This window comes from Nicotiana tabacum, chromosome 18 (genome assembly GCF_000715075.1).
Source record: "Nicotiana tabacum cultivar K326 chromosome 18, ASM71507v2, whole genome shotgun sequence".
In the NCBI taxonomy this organism is placed as follows: Eukaryota; Viridiplantae; Streptophyta; class Magnoliopsida; order Solanales; family Solanaceae; genus Nicotiana; species Nicotiana tabacum.
Window position 1 is genome coordinate 20,283,533 of NC_134097.1, and position 14,802 is coordinate 20,298,334.

The 14,802-nt window shown below is 35.4% G+C and overlaps 1 protein-coding gene across 1 annotated transcript; it reads left to right on the top strand.

Annotated features, from left to right (window-relative positions):
- Positions 1–1,691: 1,691 nt before the first annotated feature.
- Positions 1,692–11,849, top strand: LOC107766032 (uncharacterized). The gene is made up of 5 exons (XM_016584743.2): positions 1,692–2,280; positions 8,450–8,603; positions 9,936–10,144; positions 10,805–10,978; positions 11,445–11,849. The coding sequence occupies exons 1-5, from the start codon at positions 2,059–2,061 to the stop codon at positions 11,529–11,531; spliced, it is 846 nt and encodes a 281-aa protein (XP_016440229.1). The 5' UTR covers positions 1,692–2,058; the 3' UTR covers positions 11,532–11,849.
- The last annotated feature ends 2,953 nt before the right edge of the window (positions 11,850–14,802 follow it).

Sequence of the window (14,802 nt, forward strand, 5' to 3'; positions counted from 1 at the left end):
CCCTGATTGAGTGTAATGAAATCCACTACTTTAAGGCACTAATAATGGATTGTATATGGAGAGAGACATCAGAGAATAGGAAAAGAGAAAAGGAGAGAAAAAAAGGAAATAGTATAACGGAATCCCCTAATTTAAGGCACTAACAATGATTGTATATAAATTCTAAGCAATTCTTGTTTATGGCAAGTAATATACAAAATTAGGACAATTTTGGTAAATAAGTTTCAAATATTGTATGGGAACGAAAAAAACCTCTTCCTTTTTAAAAAAAAATTAGTATTAATATTGTTTTAGTTTTGGTTTGGGCTTTATTTGAATTACTAATATTTATCGGCAATAAAATATATTGGACCATTTGAAAATTCTAAGTCCAAGCTCGAAATAATACGTTAAAAGAGAGAACTACGATTTTTTTTTAAAAATATTTATAAATTAGACTGCAATAAATTTTTTTATGTGCAAATTATTTTCAAAATTTATATACATGTAGTATCGGATTGGTTTGGATTTAGTTTGATTTTTTAGTTAAAACTAAACTGGATATGATCAGAATTTTTTCCCAACACCAAACTAAATCAAATCAAATCATTATCTGATTTTTTCTAATTTGACTCAAATTATCGGTTTGATGCGGTTGTCAATTTTCTTTATACACCCCTGCCACTTAACTAAACGTCTCCTTTACCTTTTGCAATACTAGTTCCATTGAAACTCATAGCATGTTCGTGCTTTTCAAAAAGTATTTTTGGTGAGATATTTTATTGTCTAATCAATTTTAAAAGTATTTTTGAGTAATAATTAATATTTGACCAAGCTTTGAAAAAATACTTTTAAGTTTATTTTTTAAGAATGCTTTTCAAAAAGTGTTTTTAGAAAGAAGCTATTTTTCGTGCTTTTCAAAAACTGTTTTCTGCTTACACTAAAAAATATTTTTTTCCTTATAAAAGCTTGACAGAGCACCTTAACTTTGAAAAAGCACTTTTGAAAAAAAAGAGTACGAGCAAACAAACTATTAATCTTTGAAGTACAAGGAAAGAATTATTTTTTTGAGTTTTAAGTTTTATGCATTGTTCATGTCAATTTTATTTATATAATTATGTCACTTATTAAGTAATCATTGATAAAATTTTAATAAAATTCGTAATCAGTTAAAAATAAGAATTAATGTGCTAAATGCTATGAGCTATCATAGATTAGAAATGATTATATCTAAAAAATTATAAATTTTTTCCGTTCTTAAAACTAGCTCTATCAAAACATTATTTAATAGAAATCAGAAATCTAATGTTGGTACGAAAAGAAAGAATAACTTAAAGAAAGGAATCACCAACGATGTGGTGCAATGGATGTTGCTTTTTTCTTAATCAAAGTTCTAGAATTTGAGTCTTGAATATAAAAAAATCTTTGATAGAAAGCGTTTTCCCTTGAATAAAATTTTATATGATACGAGTTTGAATATAATTGGATTTCCATGTGAGAATGAGAAACAAAAAAACTGAAAGAAAGGAAAGAAGAAGCCACCGCTCGCTCAACTACCAGCCATAACGTAACGGAGCAATGGAACTCGTAACGTAACACCGCTAACAGCCAACACTCAAAGCTCCAGCTTCCAACCAATCTATACCTTCACGTCACCACCATTTTACGCGTAGCATCTCATAACTAGTCCTTCTTTTAAACATACTGAAACCCCTTGTCACTCTATCTTCCCCCGCACCTCCTTTTTCTTCACACAATCAATCAATCGCAAACCCAGCCTTTATCTCATAAAGAACACGAGAGAGAATGAAAACAAAGATAAAAAACCATTACTAATTATTTTATTTTATCTGATACTGATAGTAATATTATAGATTATAGAAATTCATTTACATAACAGAAATTGAAAACCTAATCATATATACAGTGAATAAATGAGATTTCGATTTCGATTTTGATTTTGACTTTTATTAATTTATTTGATTTTTTTTTTGGAATTGGTTAAATTTGAAATCTGCATGAGCGAGACGGTGGGAGAGGAATTGTTGTTGTTGAGAGGATTTTGATTGTTGGCGCAACATGTCTGCTATAGTGTGCGGCAGCAAGAGATCCAATTTCTTCGAAGATTTGCAGTCAACACCATCGTCGCCGTCGTCTTCGCCGCCGGTTTCTAAGAGGATCCGTTGCTCTCCGTCTTCTTTCTCGCCGCCGCGATCCTCCTCCGCCGCCACTATTTATTTCTCTACTCCGTCCTCGGCGATCGATCATCTGCTATCGGTCTTCCCTGATATGGACAAACAGGTTTAAATTTTTGTTTTTATTTCGATTAGTTAAGTAATTTAATAATATCAGAGCAATTATATTGGTGTTTATGCTTGTTTTGGAAGTTTTAGGCTTTTGGCTGTAAAGAGAATCGCTTTGTTAATCTTTTTGTTGTATTGAACTGGAAATGTTGGAAAAAAAATGAAAGAAAAAAAAAAGCTTATTTGATAATTACGGTCGCTAATTAATTTTGCGGTGCAATTCATTTGGACAGACAGGTTTTCTTATTTGAAATCTACTAATTAAGTAATTTATTAATTTTAGTGCAATTGATTTGAGTTGTGGCTTGTTTGAATTTTTTCTAGCAGTAAAAATCTTTCATTTGGTGTATTGTACTCTCGATTGAGAAAAAATAGGGGTGATTGGATATAGTTATTCTAGCTAATTTAGCTTTTGCTGTGGCGGATGTTAGCTTTTTAGTGATTTTATTGAAGTTTGAGGGCATCAAGTAATTTGCAGCGCAATTCATTTGGACAAACAGGTTTCTTTTTTCAAAATCATTTTTTTTGTTGAAAAAAGAAGTAATTTAGTAATTAGAAGTCGTTTGGAATTTCAGCTACTTTTGGAATTTTGGCTTTAAATTTCCGTTCTTTATAATCATAGTTGTATTGGACTGAGAGTGTTCATTGAAAATGAAACGGTTGATCGTCTATTCTGTTTTTAGTGAAATTAGCTTTTGATTTCGTAAACAATGGGTTTTTAGTGAAATGATTAAGTAATTTACCAACCACAGTGCAATTTATTTGGCGTTTCAGCTTGTTTTGGAATTGTCAGCCATAAATATGCTTCCCTTTATATCTTTATTGTATTGGAGTGGGAATATTGTTTGAAAAGAAAAAGGATAATCTTCTATTCTTATTTTAGTTAAACAGCTTTCAAATGTATTTTCAAAGAGATATTATGGTTCTACTTCCAACTTATCAGTGGTAACATTGACATACTATGTGGTTAGTAACTTGTATTGTGTAGACACACAGAAGACATTTTGTTATCTGGCTATGCTATATCTTGACAGGATGCATCTAGTTGATGTCTGTGTTAACTCTTTGGACACAATTTTATAGTTGCACTATTGAAATATAGAACTGCATCATTGTCTTTCCTCGCCAGATGCCCAGATGTAATCAGCTTTCTTTCTTCTATGAAGAATATAACACGTATGTGGAGAGTTAGTTTCGTGTTACATCTCTCATGTCATTTATTGGTTGTTTGGGTGCAATGGTTGGTTTCCTTGACACGAACTTTAGTAGAAGTTAGCATTACCTTGGATCTTGATCAAAGTTTGACCATAACAGTGCAAGCAGAAATTTTAATTTTACCACTTGCTTACTTTTTGTTTCTCGTAAGACTAAATATAAATGCATAGTTATATGGGTTGGAAAAATTCAAGGACATACAAGTTGAATACGGGGATTTTTAATTGTGTGCTGCATTCAGGGTGGCGCTTAAAGGAGATATCAAAGTAACTTCGAGTGTATGGTTAAAAGAAATATTATGTTTTGAACTATGTATCAAGTTATTAATATGTGAAGACCATGTCTTTTGAGATGATTTTTTTTTTTTTTTTTGAGATGGAGTATGTGAAGACCATGTCTTTTGTAGTTACTTCTGCATTTTAGTTTAATGACATGGCTTGAGCCTCTTATCGTTTTCCCAAACCTGCACAACATGTATAGATCCATGATTTTTGGTTCCGTTTAGTTGACGATTTAGTTGTTTATCAGGAAAGTGGTTTACTTTTGAGTTTAAACAGTAGGGTTTGGTGAAGGTTATTTAGAGATGTTGATAGATTACTGCAAAAAATCGATGCTTGTGCAGGTATAAATTCCTTTAAGGAACAACCAAATGTAGGAAGATATCGCTTTTATTGGCTTTAGCTATTTGGATACATCTTGAAATTTACTAGTATGGTTGCTATTGGCTGATCTTCACTAATAGCTTCATGAGATGGACTTTTTAGATACTCTCTCTCTCTCTTTAATTTTTAAATTGACGTTACTTCAGAAAATCTTAGAGTGAATTTATGGAGTCTCCTGTAAAGTAAGTAGAAAAACATTTTCTGGAAAGGTATTTAAGTTAAAAAACCGCAAGTCCTTTAATTTAGTCTTAAAGAAAAAAGATGGGGGTTTGCATATACTCAAAAGTGTTAAAGTAAAACTTACGAGGGATTTTTTGATTGAAAAAAATCCCATGGGGGAGCAGTTTAAAATAACATTTTGTAGGATTGCAAAAGTTGATGTGCCTTGAGCTTTTGTTACCACGCCATCCACTATAGTCGCATCTAGACTTCTTTTTAGTTCATAGTGCGCTTAAATACATGGTTTAGCATCATAAATATGTAAGAAATCAAGGTGGAGCAATTGCTTATCCAAAAAGAAAAGTGGACCAATTCGCATTGATAAAAAACAAATGCAAAACTAGCTGATCATGTTAAAACATGGATGTAATTGATCACCCCGATGGTCTGTGTGTATATATTGTATATAGTGAATGAATGGGCCCAATAGAGTGAACGGATACATATAATTCATATAAATGACTTACCTAGTTTGGGGTTGAGGCATAGTTGATGCAGTTGATGAAGTTCATGGTTTAGTGTCTTCGATTTCAACTCATGGTACCAATTTTGCTTGTGTTTATTGAATTTATGAGGAGTTCCATTCCTGACTTTTCTCGTAATGTAACCTTATTGCGCTTCGAAGGTTTCTGGTTCTCCAAGAAAATGCGAAGTGTCTGCTTCATGCTCGACTTGAGGTATCGTTCGGTAGACCACGAAGATCATGTTTGTAGTTGCTTTAGATAGGCTAATTTATGAAGTAATCTTATCTTATATCCTACATACTCCTAAAGTAAGCTCTTTATTTAAAAAAATACTCCTAAAGTAAACTTTAACATGTCAAACAATTAGGAGGGTACTTTAGGATGGTTCCCTATCAATAATTTTTTTTTTTAAACTTGAACTGGTTGCGTGCACATGCTGTTGTTTTACTTACTTAGATACCTCAAGTTTTAAAAGGTGTTATAAATGTTATATTTGAACTTTTAATCACTAGAGGCAGCATGCTTCTGATACTCTATCAAAAACGACGAGCACTTCAGAGCAGATTCAAGTCCCTAATTGTAAACTAGTGAAATATCTTTCATAATAGCTTACGAAGTTTTGCTGTTTAACGTACTTAAAAAAACAGTAATGCCGTTGAAGTAAGTGTTCCCAACAATCATTATTCCTGAATAATTACTCTTAAATCCTTATAGTTCGTCAATTAGATCCTGGGGCACAATAATCTTTTCTATTCAAATTTCGGTGGCAACCTCTTTACATTTTGATTCAATTGAAATGTCTTTAAAAATAAATAACCATTGAGACCCAAATCAAATTAATCCAATGATTGTTGTAATTACACTCAAATCCTTCCAAACCCTTGCTTGTCTTATTTATAAACAATTCTTGTTTTTGGGAACTAAATAGATATGCATCTAAAATTAGAATATATGTTGCAATCATGCTAATTAGGTTGATACAACAACAACAACAACCACCCAGTATAATCCCACACGTGGGGTCTAAGGAGGGTAGTGTGTACGCAGACCTTACCCCTACCCTGTGTAGTGGGGCTGTTTCCGATAGACCCTCAGCACAAGAAGATGAAATATGACAATAGAATAATAACAACATAACCAGAAAGATAGAACCAGCGAGCTAAGAATCATAAAATATACCTAGAAAAGCAATAACAATAAATCAGTGCAGTGACAAGGTCCTAGGAAAATAGTACGAGCACAACATGTACCACTAGTATACTAAAACACAACACTGACCGACTAGACGTACGCACAGAACGGAGTAGAAAAACGCTCAACTACCTACTAACCTTCAACCCTAATGCTCGCCCTCCATACCTTCCTATCAAGGGCCATGTCGTCGGTGAGCGGGAGTCGCGCCATGTCTTGCCTGATCACTTCTCCCAATACTTCTTAGGCCGCCCTCTACCTCTTCTAATACCCGTCATAACCAACCGCTCGCACCTCCTAACCGGGGTATCTACGCTTCTCCTTTGCACGTGCCCGAACCATCTAAGCCTCGCTTCCCGCATTTTGTCTTCCATAAGAGCCATGCCCACCCTAGCCCGAATATCTTCATTCGTAATCTTATCCAACGTAGTGTGCCCGCACATCATCTCAACATCCTCATTTTTGCGACTTTCATCTTTGTATATGAGAAATCTTGACAGGCTAACATTGAGCCCCGTACAACATGGCCGATCTAACCATCGCTATGTAGAACCTGCCTTTAAGTTCCGGGGGCACTTTCTTGTCACACAAACGCCAGATGCTAACCTCAATTTCATCCAACCTGGCCCTATACGGTGCATGACATCCTCGCCGATCTCCCCGTTCCCCCGATAATCAACCCAAGGTACTTAAAACTTCCTTTCTTGGAGATGACTTGTGAATTTAGCCTCACGTAGCTGTCCACTCCCCCGTGACATCGCTGAACTTGCACTCTAAGTACTCAGTCTTAGTCCTGCTCAACTTGAAACCGTTTGCTAATTAGGTTGATAGTACTTCTATTTTTCTTTGTATTTGCAGTGGTTGCTTCCCCTTTTAGTTAAAAGATTTGTCGAAGTTACGATGATAATTAGTTTAATCTTATATCAATTGCTGATTACTTAAGTCACTATTATGCTTTCTTCTGCGGCTTATCCATAAGAGGTAGTCTTTGCTCTTATGGGAAATGTAACTGCAAAATAACCAGCGAAGTTTCTTGTCTCTATGATGGGATGGTGAAGAAGGGAAGTAAGGGGATGAAGGGCAACGTCAAAAGAGAAAGTGCCTCCGAATGATATATACTGTATCAATGGCTTTAATACTGGCTACAAGTCTCTTATAAAATTAGTCTTGTGACTATAGAAGTCTCGAGTGTAAAGAGTTTTATGTTTGAGGATATAAAGAGTTAGGTGATAAAAAATTTAGTGCAGGGATTGTAGTAATCTCTTTGTATTATCCGCTCTTGCTGTTATTTCCCTAAGTCCCAACTATAGAAGGAAAGCTTTTGTAAAAGCATTCAATATCTGATTCGGATTAACAAAAGAAAGAGAAAAATTCTCTAGGAGGAACACAAGCAAAATTGTATTTTAACTACTGAGTGAATTTGCTACAATACCAGGAATGAAGGTAGCCGTCTTCTTATTATTGTCATTATGTCTGTTGTTGTAATTTTTTTGTCTTCTGCAAGTAATTTTGTGGGAGGAAAAGTGTAAAATATGTATCCAGTTAGAGCATCTATGATGGAACTCAATCGATCAGTGCGATTAAGTTTTTTGGAAGTGTTTTAGAGTTTATGAAATCCTGTAAGAATTAGCTCACCCACCAACTTTAGGTTCAAATGCACATAGTAGGATTGATAAAGAAAAGAGGGACATCTTCGGACAGCACCAATTACGGATCTTTAGTTTGGTAAAGGTTATTGCTTCAATGAAGAGAGAAAAAAGGCTTTTGCTTTTGTAACGTAACAATGTTTTGGATTGTCTGAAAATATTGCAAGAACTAATTATTACAACACTCCAAATACCTTTTAACTTCTAAAAGAATTAAAGAGGTGCACGTTTTCCGGGTTTTTCTTGATAGGTGTCATATATAATCTGTATGTTGACTTTTACCTAATTCAAGCGTTGTTACCTTATAGAATGCAGGTATAGACAATAAAAGAAACACATTTCATCTTATTCATACTAGAGGTGTTAATTTTTCTTCAGTCAATGATTCCTCGCAGATGCTATTTCAGAATTTCCCTCCGATTTCTTCTACTAATACTGATACTTGGATTTAAAATTCGTGATCGTTGTTTTATTCTAAGAGGATTTCTATCAATTCCGATTGATCCAGAAATGGTATGCTGTCTGATGATTTTCATTTAGTGATATCATTGATGGATCTAACTTTTGTGGTTCTGTTTTAAAAAACAATTCTATGAGATTGTTGATTTGGATTCTGATAGCATTGAATTGTAAAAGCTACTTTTATTTTCGTGAACATTTTTGTTATCTAGGTATCAACTTCTACGGCATAGTTTCCTACAGCTTTTCTTGGTCAAACTTTTGTTTACCCTGAAAAGAGGAGAATTTAACCTAGATTTGGAATTTTGTAGTTGCTTGAGAGAGCACTAGAAGAATGTGGTGATGATCTGGATTCTGCCATCAAAAGACTAAATGAGCTTCGCTTGGGGTCTGCTGAGAATCTGGGGCCCCTCACAGGAAGATCTGATGCTACCCAGGAGATCGGCAGCCAGATCTTAACTCAAGGTGAACATCGATGTGTAGATTCTTATTGATTGATATCGGATGTTTATTTTTTTTCCTTTCTGAATCTGTTTTGATAGAAACTTGGGGAATGACATCAAGTACTTTCTTTTGTGGCATCCTTTGTTTGTGTGCAATAATCACGTGCTATGTAAGATCATGTGAGACAAGACAATTCCGATTGGGTTTTTTTCCGGGAAAGTGATTATGTGAAAAGAGTTATAAAGACATTTCATAATTTTGAATGTGTAGTTTGTATAATTCGCCTTCCTGTAGATGTTCGTTCTGTAGCATTCTATTTAGTTAATCTATGTGATGTTTCCGTTGATCAGTCTAAAACCCTGTTCCTTGGCCAATCTGATGTTTGTTTGTTCCTTTAACTTGCTTGAAATGTATAAGCCACGATCCTGGCAGCTCACCTCTCGTGCTATGTTTTGTTTATCGCAATTGCTATTCCGAGTTTTTACCTCGTGCATGTTAAAAACTGCTTGCCATTTTTACTAGAAGTGCCGTGTAGCTAGTATTCTCTATTCTCCTTAATTGGATAATTTAGTCGGCTGTGGTCAACATTTACTGACTTATTAACTTGACTTTGTTTCACAAATTTAATACTTGTACAGTTGCTTAGGATAAATATCTGCACTAATTTATTACTTACTAACTTTGATGCATACTTATATTTATTGAATTTTAGTCGTTACTCACTTCTTTAATTTTTGGTTGTGGTGGTGAAGTGGTTGCATACGTATAAAGAAATAATGAGTAGTTATTTAAAAAATTTCTTTTGTTTGCTTGTGTTCGACTTAAAATGTGACTTGTCAAAATGTTGAGGCAATCAGAGTCCACTCAAGCCCAACATGCTGTTCGTTCATTAGAACGATTATGTTTGGTTGTGGGTTAGCTCTTTAGTTGATTTTAAGAGAAATGTCTTGTTTCTTCGAAGCACTTTACTGTTTCCAAATTGCCTTAAAGGTATGACCCTGACACTAGACTGAAATTCGTGTTTGCTCTGGTCACTTGTTTTCATTAATTGGCTGAGCTGAGGCCACTGATGTACTACTTCGTAATTTTGTGCTTTGAGACCCTGTGAGAAAGATGGGGGACCTGAAAAATCCAGGAGCAGAACCCATTTACAATGAAGTAAAACTGCTACCAAACTTGTTTTATTGCATGCATACTGAAAATGACGAGTGGTTTTCCTCTGAGCTCACTTTCTGTTGATACTTTACCATTCTTTCTTAGGTGTACCAGTACATTTGTTGGATGTCTTTGAAGTTCACTGGCACAAGTCTGTTTATACTGGTAGACACCGTCCCTTAACACATTTTGGTGCAGGTAATGGTGGGCCCATACCTACAGAAGATTCATCGGCAGCAAAAGAACTGCACATGGAGAGTACAGAATGGGTGGAGCTGTTTGTTAGAGAGATGATGAGTGCCTCAAATATAGATGATGCTAAAGCCCGTGCTTCACGAGCTCTTGAAGTCTTGGAGAAGTCTATTTGTGCCCGCGCAAAAGAGGCAACAGCTCGCGATGTTCAGCAGGTGGTCTAGAAATATTTAATTAACTTTATTTTGTCCACTAACACCATTCCGTCTATTTTTCTTCTATTTTTATTGCCATACCACTGCACTTGATTCAACTGGTCTACATTGTTTTTATTTGCTTCATCTGTCTATCACTTACTATGGACATGGTATACAGTTGTTTTGAAGGTCCTCAATCGGATGTGTAGATGTTGCGAAGCAACATCAAATGTTGCATAAAAATATTGAAAGCAGATATGAAATGAGTTAAAAGTGGGATCTTCCACAGTGTAAAGTGAACATCAAATATGTTTAGATGGTTGAAGAATTAATGTTTTGATGGTCTGGCTATTAGCCTATTAGTATAGATTAGTAGTGTTCTTTCCTTATAGGCACTCACCTCTCTCCCATCACCTCAACAACCAAGCACCACATATCAGTGTTTGTGAGGGTTGGGGCTGGAGATGCACTAAGTATTCCAGGCTAATGATCTTCTTTTGGTATGCCACGTCTACCTCATTCTTTTAAAATGTTGTGCACCTAAAAGGAGACATCAATAATACTTACCATTTCCCAAAAAAGGGAAAGAAGAATAAATGTCATTCCATATCTATACATATATAGTTATGCTTCCTCGAGAAAAATTATCTGTATATTCATAGTTATTTAATTATTCAGGAAAACAACATGCTCAAGCAGCAGGTAGAAGCTCTTATTCAAGAGAATTCTATTTTGAAGCGAGCATTTGCTATTCAACGTGAGCGTCAAAAGGAGTTTGAGGATAGAGGGCATGAGGTGAATCAGCTGAAGCAGTTGGTGGCTCAGTACCAGGAGCAGCTGAGAACGCTTGAGGTCAGATTACCCTCTTTAGATCTCATGAAGTTTCGTAACTCATTTCATGGTTTCATATTTATTATACGTGCTTTGTGCAATCCGGGAGCAAAGATAAAATTTTGAAAAGAGAAATGAGGACTAAAATCTGGTTGTCAAGCATGCTTTCCTCTATAGAAAGGGGTAGAATGCACATTCCTGCTGCTTCCCAACATAGAAACTTCCTTTTTTAAGAAATAGTTGTACTCATATATGTATGTAGATGCATGCATTATAAATGTTGGAAGTATGGAAGTCTTCAGTTCCCCCTAGAAGTATGTTGATACACTTATGCGATTAAGATTTATGTTGGTATATTAATGCTATCAAGAGTTTATTGCCAGCAATGGTGAGTTGCTTTATTGGGTTCCTGACTCTATTTTTAATTTTCCATCCCACCTCACTTCTCATATATGACATTAAGTGATTGCCCTTTCTGTGTGATCAGGTTAATAACTATGCGCTGTCGATGCATCTCAAGCAGGCTCAACAAAGCAACTCTATCCCCGGGCGTTTCCATCCGGACGTCTTTTAATGTGTATTATGTCCTTACTTATAATGGATAGGATAGCAATAGTCATGTCCTACCATCACTAGAGGCAGCGCATGATTCTGGGGGATGATACTAAGCCAGAATCTGTGTTTGCTTGGTTGAAGCCACCTGGTGCTGTTATAAGCCTAAGGGTAGCTGTAGTATCAAGTAAGTTATAGACATGGTTTTACTTGCTTTTCTGTTGGTACTTCTTAGACTAGAAGTTTATACTATCTGGTCTTTTGTTAATGATAACAAACTATTTGAAACACAATTGACATGCTTTTTAGGATTAAGTTCAATTCGATACTCGCTCTGTTCTATAGGTGCTTATTAAGGCTGTTTAATGGTTAATTGAAATGATTCCCCCCCCCCCCCCCCCAATTAATAACATAATTTCTTTAATTAGGCTTGACGCTGTTCCTTATCTAGCGTAAAGGATTAAGATAAGCACATCAATTGTAAATGTAGGACGGAGATCAATACATTGTGTCCTTCAAAAAATTTGTGCTTTATTTCTTTGTTTAAATTGTAGTTGAAACGTCGCCCCAATTAATTAGAGTAGCTTGCTGGCAAGCAGGTGGTTTGGATCTCTTTATCGTGGTGTGTTCCGCAATTTGAGATCCGTATTGGCATTAACGCACACTCCCCCCCCCCCCCCCCCGGCCAAATCCTGTAAATTAGGGGGTGGAAGCTGAAAATCGGGGCAAAAGGCTTCATGATTTTTTACATTATCATTGTAGTAGTAGGGGATGCGGCTCTTGGCAACGGGTTTGTTCGAACTCAGTACTTTCAATGCGAAACATATATAAAATACGTGTGTGAGTTCAATATTACCAAGTTTAGAATAAATTTACTAAATCGACAATGCTTCTGCTATACTTTGGTTGGTTAATCCAATCAGTTCATCGATGGTTGACTAGTATGATGGTCCTAGCGGTTTAAAAAGCCTCGCGAATTGACTTGGGTTGCAAGTGTGGTTCTGGATGTATTAACCGCATCTTTTGGCGTAATTGGGCAGTGAAAATAGTAACAGGTACCCTGACGCCGCTATTATTAAAGTCACTGACAATATGTTAGATGTGAGCCCTTAATTTTAAACGAACAATGAGTTTTGTGCAAAGACTCGTAATTGTTCGAAAATATCAAATTTTAATTTTGGAATAGCCATTGGATTGTAGTTTAACAATGTAGGAGTACTTACTTTCCTAGGATTAAACTCACACATACTAAAAAGAATTACCTATTATCATCTTATCTTTGCAATAACCTCTTAGTTTAAGCGGACAGTGTATAAGAATATAAAACTGAACAAAAATCATTAGTCAAAGTAGTTGGTCTCTCCGGAAGATTGAAGAAGCTTTTGCCCTTTTATGACACGGCAAGTACAGTTTCAATTTCATTGTAAATTCAGATGACTTGTAAAGACATTTTTATAAAGACTTTGAAATATCACAATCAGAAAAAGTCAATGTTTTCTGGTTTTAAGTCATGAATTTGTGACTAGACTTGGTTTAGACGTGGACTACTCTTATGTGTTATGCCACACAATTACCTCATTTGTATACCAAGGGACTGTTTTCAAAGTCTATCTTTATAGTCTCAGGTGATGTATGATACATTATAGACCAAGGAATAAAGGCAATTATTCCTCAATTCTCAATATTTGGAATTAATGCATTGGTTGTCACCGATAGGTAAAATCATCTTAACTATAAGGTTGAGCTTTTCACTAAAAGCTCAGTTTAGAGTTGATTGACCAATTCTTCCTTAATTGACGTGAAAATAGTATGGGTAGTCAGTTTTTAGACTGGTAATTGATGATAGGTTATAATTGCGTATTTTAGTTGATTATTACACTCTAATTTACTGTACTTTAGTTGAGTTTGCGCTTTAATCGCTAGTGTTTTGTACTAACGGTGTGTTTTATGCCTTGTAGGAGTGATTCCGAGCTATATAGATGTTATAGAATGAATTCAAGTGATTCGGAGCTTTGAAGTCTGAGTAAAAGCCTAAGGAATTAAGCCGGGATTGTATTCGGGGATCAACGGATGATAAAGCAACAAAACAAAGACTCGAGTAGGCATATTGCGTACTGTCTAGTAAAATGCACATAACTTTTTTCTCAGAACTCCATTTGGGCTCCACAATATATGGTTGGAAAGCTAACGCAAAGGGCTACAACTTTCATGTTTTATGTGTTTTCAAATTCCAAACAAAACAGGGTGAAACGCGCGGTCGCGAAACCACGACCGCGGAGCTGAGACGGGCTGAGGCAGTATACCTGCCATATACCGCGGTTGACCGCGGCCGCGACAGTCCAGACGTGAAATATTGTCCTTTTTCGCGTAGGAGAAGGTATAATTATTTGGGCTGACCTTACTTGGTATATATACATGGAAAAACGGTATTTTTAAGAGGGGGACACACTTTTGACATAAAATTAGACCTAAGGAGGCTAAGGAGACGGAGGATTCGACCTAAGGAGTCAAGAACAAAATAGGAGCAAGGCGAGGAATTCTTCAACGAGTTTTTCCTTCCTCTTCCTATTTTTTATTGTTGGTTATGATTTTTAGTATTGTAGTTTTACATACTATTATGAATAGCTAAATTGTTATCTAGGGTTTTGATAGAACCTTTTGTAGGATAAATTTTTGTTATGTTTTTATATAATTGAACCATTGGATTTCTCTATTTATTCAACTACGTGTTTATTGTTGTTGATTGATTGGCCATTGATTGATTGTGCCTATTTATTATGTGTTGCTTGAGAAAGAATACATATTTAGGTGGTTGTTGAACAACTTCACTCCTAACGTATGTGAGAAATCAATACATCGGGTTTAAAGGTAGGTTTAGAAATAACAAAGCCTTGACGTGGTCATAATGAGTGGTTAGATAAAGCCAACTAGCGTAGTTCGAGAGAATATGTCTAGTAAATTATTGTAGTTGCTCGAGAGAGAAGTACGGCACCTAAAGTGCTCACGATCAGTAGAGAATAAATTGGCGAAATTGTAGGGAACATAGCTAGAAGAATTCCGACAATTGGGAAAATCATAACTCTAGACCTCCTTAATTTAGTCTCAAACTCTTTGTCTCGTTAGTTGATAATTTTACCGCATTCTAGTATTTGCTAGTTAATTAGTTAGAAATATAAATCTCAATCTTTATAATTTAGAAAATTGTTCAAACTTGTCTTCTTAGTGATATTAAACAGATATAGCTAAGCCTTAGTTCTCTGTGGGATTCGACTCTGGACTTTTAGACCAGATTA

What these genes read in the sequence shown, in the direction of transcription:
- LOC107766032 (XM_016584743.2), top strand. Translation starts at nt 2,059, where the DNA reads ATGTCTGCTATAGTGTGCGGCAGCAAGAGATCCAATTTCTTCGAAGAT. An exon ending in TCCCTGATATGGACAAACAG is followed by an intron (nt 2,281 to 8,449) that starts GTTTAAATTTTT and finishes GGAATTTTGTAG; the next exon opens with TTGCTTGAGAGAGCACTAGA. An exon ending in AGCAGCTGAGAACGCTTGAG is followed by an intron (nt 10,979 to 11,444) that starts GTCAGATTACCC and finishes CTGTGTGATCAG; the next exon opens with GTTAATAACTATGCGCTGTC.